The following is a 6,868-nucleotide window of genomic DNA, read 5'->3' as shown; positions in this document are numbered from 1 at the left end:
GGTGCTCCGATAATGTCGAAACTTTTACGTACATGGAAACACCCCCAATATTCAGTGGCAATTCAATCACATATGGCAAGCTCCACTCAATTTTCTTTTTTACATATATTTTGGCAATTGTCACCGGATCACCAAAGCAGCGGAAGTCCACAGCGCTCGTGGAAGAATCCCACGAGAATCAAACGTAGGTAGACATGTCGTTGCCTACCACTCCGAAATGAGATCGCATAGAAAAATCTTCACCGAGTTTCAGGGGGCCCACATGGCAGCGACGGCGAGCCAGACTTCTAAACCCGGCTTGGCAGTGGTCAGTGTCCTGCCCACACATTTGGGTAGGTGCAGGACAGCGACGCCGGGGGACCGTGCACCCGCCCCACCACGACCTCCGTGCACCCGTCCCACAAGCGCCACACCTAACCACCTTCGCGCATACAACCAGGCCCCACCGGGCAGAGAGCGGGCCAGCCTCGTGCACCGCGCCCATCCAGCGGGAGTGGTTGGTGGAGTCAGATCTCCTATAAACCCACTCGCCACCAGCCGCTACCCCTCGTCCACCCGCCCCGACGCCATTAGAGCCGTGGGAAGGTTCTAGAGGAAGAGGGAGAGGAAGATGAAGGTGATCGAGAAGATCCAGGAGGCGGCGGCGAATGGCCGGACCGTCTTCTCCTTCGAGTACTTCCCGCCCAAGACGGAGGAGGGCGTCGAGAACCTCTTCGAGCGGATGGACCGCATGGTGGCGCACGGCCCAAACTTCTGCGACATCACCTGGGGCGCCGGCGGATCCACCGCCGACGTCACCCTCGACATCGCCAACCGCATGCAGAACATGGTACGCGCGTCTGTCGCCTTCCTACCGCTCGCTCGCAGCACCCCCTCCGAGCGCGCGCGATCTGATCTGATCTGCTCTGTTTCGGCGCGCCTCCCGCTGGCGAGATGTGCCGGGTTCGATTGGTTTGCTTGGCTGGTTTGATCCGGCTAGGATTTAGGCGCAATGCGAGGCTCTGTAATTCGTGAGGGGGTGCTGGGAAGCATTTTCGGTTTTAGGGTGATTGGATTTGCTTGCGGAATCGTCGCTTCGTCTCGATGGAGTTTGGTGGAATAGTAATTAGTTTAGATTGCTTCTACTCCAATTTCAAAATTGAGCGGGCGCATTTGGTGCCAACAGCTGATTTATGATGAAATGGAACTGATGCCAAGTAGGAGTTCATCTGCTTCCATGTGGTTTAGTTACTGATTGTGTTTAAGAGACAATTATTGCTTACTTGCTAGCTGAGTTTAAGAGACAATTATTGCTAACTTATGCTTCAAAGTGAGCAGGGGAGTGTTATATTATTATTTTTATGCTTGTAATGCTTAGTTCGACGCACATTTAAACTATGGAACGGTAGGGGCTTTGTTGAGATTAGTAATTTTGATGAGCTGAGCCACATTGACTCCCTGAGTTCATCCATTCTGACTCGGTCAACACTCTCAGTAAGGGGCTTGTTGCTTACTTGCTTTCTGAGTTTTTCTGGGATGAGTCATTTTGTTAGGATTTCCTGTCTGGGTTTCATGGCATCGTGGTCTGAATTTCTTATGTCATGTGCTCAATGTTGGGTGTATCTATGTGGGGACAGGGAAATGTGCAATTGTTAATGTGTAATTCCATGGAAAGTAGTGACTGTTTTTTTTTAAGTTTGGAAGAAGACACTCATTTGATAGTATTAAAGTTTACTGCAAACATTCTGTCATGCCAATATGTTGCTCTGGATAATTCCAAATTAATTCTGAGGCTTCCTTTAAATTTTCAATGATTCTTGTGTTGCTGCCATAAATATTGTCTGGACTTTTAACATTTCCATGTTATTATTTTGCAGGTATGCGTGGAAACGATGATGCACTTGACGTGCACCAACATGCCAGTGGAGAAGATCGATAATGCTTTGGATACCATTAAGTCCAACGGGATTCAAAATGTTCTCGCACTTAGAGGAGATCCTCCACATGGCCAGGACAAGTTTGTTCAAGTTGCTGGTGGATTTTCTTGTGCTCTAGATCTGGTAAGTACCTCTTACTTCTTCCAACAGATTGAATGTAATGAAGTCTTATTATATTGGAGAGGCATGGACATGATGGCAAGCTTATTGCTGTTGCTGTTGCTTCTGATATCTTGGATTTCAGATGTTGAGTCCTGATGCCTTCTGTTTTCCAATTGCAGGTGGAGCACATTAAAGCCAAGTATGGTGATTACTTTGGCATAACTGTCGCTGGCTATCCAGGTTAGCAAAACTTAGCTTCTCTCTACAGTCGGTGGACAGTTTCAATGTTACAGATTATAATTGTCATTTCTGTTTTTCAAATGTCAGAGGCACACCCTGAGGTAATACTAGGCGAGGAAGGGGCTACGGAGGAAGCATATAGCAAAGATCTTGCTTACTTGAAGAGAAAGGTTCTCTTCAATCTTGTTGGTTCTTTTAGTTGAAAATGAAAACTGTATGGTTACTATCCGGCTATCCCTGTTGATTGTTCTTCCCCAATGATGTAACATGTTGCATACCCTATGTACTTGTTGAGCATAAAATTGCTCTTGGTCAGCTTCATTCTCAACCTACATTTTCTCTGCAGGTTGATGCTGGCGCTGACGTTATAGTCACCCAACTTTTCTATGATACCGATATCTTTCTCAAGTTTGTGAACGACTGCCGTCAGATTGGTATAACCTGCCCTATCGTTCCTGGCATAATGCCAATAAATAACTACAAAGGATTTGTGCGCATGACTGGATTCTGCAAAACTAAGGTATGGTGTGTTTCTGTAGCTCCATCACAAGTAATGACATGGAGGAAAGTGTATCTGGCCCGTCCCCCCTTTGGATTCACATCTTTCCCCAAAACACAAGGCAAATTGGTTTATTGGGTCATTATATAAAATTACAGGAGGGAAAAAAGACATGTTTTACTAGTACCTTCATTATCTCCCTTCAGTATATCACCCTTGATCTCGATTTCTTGGAATCTTCCATGGCCATTTGCACCGGATTTTGAACTGGGATTCATGGGAGCACCTGAAGGGGTGGATTGCTTCTGATACACTACACCTTTTTGATGGGAGATAAACGAACAAACATCGAACATATAAAATATGTAGAATCTGATATTTTGTTCATTTACTGAATTTCGGATTGTGGTACTAATAGAATGCCACTTCAATTGTAAAAACAGATACCAGCTGAGATTACTGCTGCCTTGGATCCTATTAAAGACAATGAGGAGGCTGTGAAAGCATATGGAATTCACCTTGGTACTGAGATGTGCAAGAAAATTTTGGCTAGTGGGATCAAGACTTTGCACCTGTACACACTAAACATGGAGAAGACTGCTTTAGCAATTCTGATGGTGATTTCCTTGTCTTGCTCGATTTAATATTTTTTTTTTGACGAGTTTCTAACGCCTTGACTTTTTTTTTTCCAGAATCTTGGATTAATAGAGGAGTCCAAGCTTTCAAGAACATTACCTTGGAGGCCACCAACTAATGTTTTCCGTGTCAAAGAGGATGTTCGCCCTATATTCTGGTAAATTTTTCTGAATTTTTCTTTGTGAAAGTTGATTGAGTATTAGTACTACACATATACTCATTCAGTCTTGTCTATGATATAACTGAGCAGGGCCAACAGACCAAAGAGTTACATTTCAAGGACCACTGGTTGGGATCAATACCCACATGGACGGTGGGGTGATTCCAGGAACCCATCATACGGAGCACTTAATGATCACCAGGTAATTTCATTGTCTTGTTGTTTGAGTCTACAATAACGGTATGCACAACAGTTTTGCACAGATACTGCATGCAACATCTTCATAACACTCTAAATCCAGAATCAATACAAATTGTAGACTTCTGTTAAAAAAATATACAACTTGTAGACTTTGTCTTCCAGAAAGAAATATAGTTGAAAGTGAACATTTACATAAGATCCAGAAATGTTGGTTCAGCAGAAAATATTGGTTGCCCAACACTCTTATTGATGGGCTCTGTCTCTTAGTTTTCTACGAAAAGAAACATTTATCTGTTTCTTAGTACCAATTCAACCATCTGCCCATGCAACATAATTCAGTTGTTTGGCATTGGCTATTCACTGTTTCAAAGATTACCATTAGTAGTGGGCCTGCTTTTTTGTGATTTAAATTTCATAAAGTTATAGTTGTATGCGATAACATATCCGCTCTTTCACAGTTCACACGGCCACGTGGACGTGGTAAGAAGCTCCAAGAGGAATGGGCTGTTCCACTGAAATCTGTGCAAGATATTAATGAGGTAACTCTTGAACTACATGATAGTAATACTCTGTATGCCATCCAAACAATTTCAAGGTGTCAATGTTTTTGCTAATCCGCCTTTCTCACCTACAGCGGTTCGTGAACTTCTGTGAAGGAAAACTTAAAAGCAGCCCATGGTCCGAGTTAGATGGTCTTCAACCTGAGACGACGATAATTGACGATCAGCTGGTGAAGATTAACTCAAAGGGTTTCCTTACCATCAACAGCCAACCTGCTGTAAATGCAGAGAAATCCGAGTCTCCTAGTGTTGGTACGTCAAATCTGCTTTGCTGTATGCTTGGTCTTCTTCTGGTACTGCTGGGGGAAGGTTTAGGTAGAGACGATATACTCAGACATAAATAAAACCTTACAATCCTTGCTTTAGTAACGCTTTCTTTACATCCTTGGGTCATTAGTGTTTCTGCCGCTCTGTATGGTGCGTGCCTTACCAAACCTGCTTTATTTCTGTTCTGTTTTGCAGGATGGGGCGGCCCAGGAGGCTATGTTTACCAGAAGGCCTACGTTGAATTCTTCTGCGCTAAGGAGAAGCTGGGCCAACTCATTGAGAAGAGCAAGGCATTCCCTTCCCTCACGTACATAGCTGTGAACAAGGAAGGGGAATCGATCTCAAACATCCCTGCGAACGCCGTGAACGCTGTCACATGGGGTGTGTTCCCCGGCAAGGAGATCATCCAGCCTACCGTCGTTGACTCGGCGAGCTTCATGGTCTGGAAAGATGAAGCGTTTGAGATCTGGTCCAGGGGATGGGCCTGCCTGTTCCCGGAGGGTGACTCATCCAGGGAGCTGCTAGAGCAGGTACTTTCAGATCGCCCGTCGCTCTTTCTTGCGCTATAACAGGCTCAAAGAAACTTTTTGTGCAGATAAATGCTTTGCATTTAGCTATACTCCTTCCGTTTATAAATATAAGCCTTTTTAGAGATTTCAATACGGACTACATACAGATGTATATAGACGTATTTTAGAGTGTAGATTCACTCAGTCCATATTGGAATCTCTAAAAGGGCTTATATTTAGGAATGGAGGGAGTAGTTACAAGTCTTGATATCTCCCAGCTTTTGCTAAAAACTTGTCTTTAGAATAGAGAACCACCTTTCAGACAATCAGCTAATACTAAGAGATATTACAATTGTTTTGGTACCACATGCTCTCTGAACCATAATCTAACCATTTCCACCTGGCCTCCATAATATAACACATCTACCTAAGTTCCACTGACACTCCGATATATTGCTACTTCTGAAATGCTGCAAAGATAACGTCGATACCACAGCAAGCAGATAATATATCTCTAGGGGTTTCGCTGACATCTTTCTTGCTCTTCACTTGCAGATTCAGAAGAGCTATTACTTGGTCAGCCTCGTGGACAATGACTACATCAGCGGGGACCTCTTTGCTGCATTCAAGGAGATCTAATTTCGATGATACCTTACAGTATGCTGTGTTTGACCGCCCTCCGCTAGAGTCCTGTAATATGATTTGTCGTGATTTCTGTCGATTTATCCAAACCACTCAATATGAATAAGACTTTTCGATCTTTGTTACTTCTTCGTGTGCAGTCTCTCCTCTTGTCTAGCTTATTTGTTACCTAGGTTTATTTTCCCCGATGATGAGTTGAAGCTTTTTTAATGTGTATATGTGGTAATACAGTTTACTGCCACGATAGAAGCTCGGTTCATTACTTGGGTTATAATTTCAAACGAGAACCACTCATCTATGAAGGATTGCGGCCATCTTTTGTGTACTGGACAAAACAAACACGGGAAAAGCCAGCGCTCCCCAGGTCGCTCCCGCGGGCGGCCAGGGAGCGAACCCTGCCGCCGCCGCTCAGTCTCGGCCGTCCGCTCCTCCCCTCACCGCCGCCGGCGGACGTCGCCGGGCGAAGCCCGCGCGGCGGGGTCTACCTCACCTCCGGCTCGGGCGGGGGCGGCGCGGGCCGTCCGCTCCGGCGGGAGCTCGATGCGGAGCTCGCGCAGATCTGGCGGGGGTGGCCACGGTCGGGGGGTGGCGCGGCGTGGGCGCGCAAGGCGCGGCGTGCGGCGGGGTTCTCCTCGTCTGGCGGCAGGCGCTCGAGGTGGGGGAGGCTCAATCCCCTTTCTGTTGCGCGTCTCGGCGGCTCCAGGCGGGACAGTGGCCTCGGCAGCGGCGCCAGTAGGCCTTCGGGGCACGTCCCCGTGGCTCTTCTCCGGCTTGCTGGTCTATAGCAGCGTCTCTCACGGGTGGCAGCCGCGGTTTGCTTCGTCGGCGGGCTCCGGTTCTTCGGCCGGACGCCCATCTCCGGCGAGTCGGGGCGGGCGCGGCCCTCCCCTTCCTGCTACGAGGGGCTCGTCTTCGCAATGGTTGGCAGCGTGCCGGCCTTTGGAGGTCTCTGTGCTGTTGCAGCGGCGGTGGGATGCTAGATCTGGCCGTTTTCTGCCGGATCAGGCTTGGTGGCATCTTTCTAGCCGTCGGCGAGGTATGTGGTGGCTTCTACTTGGTCATGGCACGATGACTTCGTGGGAGGTGTGCGGGTCAGCGGTGCAGTGCTTCGCGTGTGGGTGTGGTGTTGGAAGGTG

General features: G+C 47.0%; 1 protein-coding gene across 1 annotated transcript; it reads left to right on the top strand.

Annotated features, from left to right (window-relative positions):
- Positions 1 to 532: 532 nt before the first annotated feature.
- On the top strand, positions 533 to 5,857 carry LOC123123429 (probable methylenetetrahydrofolate reductase). Its single transcript, XM_044543930.1, has 12 exons — positions 533 to 829; positions 1,857 to 2,039; positions 2,198 to 2,258; positions 2,346 to 2,428; positions 2,605 to 2,778; positions 3,201 to 3,374; positions 3,450 to 3,550; positions 3,644 to 3,755; positions 4,213 to 4,293; positions 4,389 to 4,566; positions 4,777 to 5,111; positions 5,646 to 5,857. Exons 1-12 carry the CDS (start codon positions 611 to 613, stop codon positions 5,727 to 5,729), a joined length of 1,785 nt encoding a protein of 594 aa, XP_044399865.1. The 5' UTR covers positions 533 to 610; the 3' UTR covers positions 5,730 to 5,857.
- The last annotated feature ends 1,011 nt before the right edge of the window (positions 5,858 to 6,868 follow it).

Source organism: Triticum aestivum, chromosome 5D (genome assembly GCF_018294505.1).
Source record: "Triticum aestivum cultivar Chinese Spring chromosome 5D, IWGSC CS RefSeq v2.1, whole genome shotgun sequence".
Classification (NCBI taxonomy): Eukaryota; Viridiplantae; Streptophyta; class Magnoliopsida; order Poales; family Poaceae; genus Triticum; species Triticum aestivum.
This window is presented reverse-complemented; position numbering and strand designations above follow the sequence as displayed.

Excerpts from the sequence above, each read along its gene's own strand:
- LOC123123429 (XM_044543930.1), top strand. The coding sequence starts at position 611 with ATGAAGGTGATCGAGAAGATCCAGGAGGCGGCGGCGAATGGCCGGACC. Across the intron at positions 830-1,856 it reads CCAACCGCATGCAGAACATG|GTATGCGTGGAAACGATGAT; the intron begins GTACGCGCGTCT and ends ATTATTTTGCAG. Across the intron at positions 4,567-4,776 it reads ATCCGAGTCTCCTAGTGTTG|GATGGGGCGGCCCAGGAGGC; the intron begins GTACGTCAAATC and ends TCTGTTTTGCAG.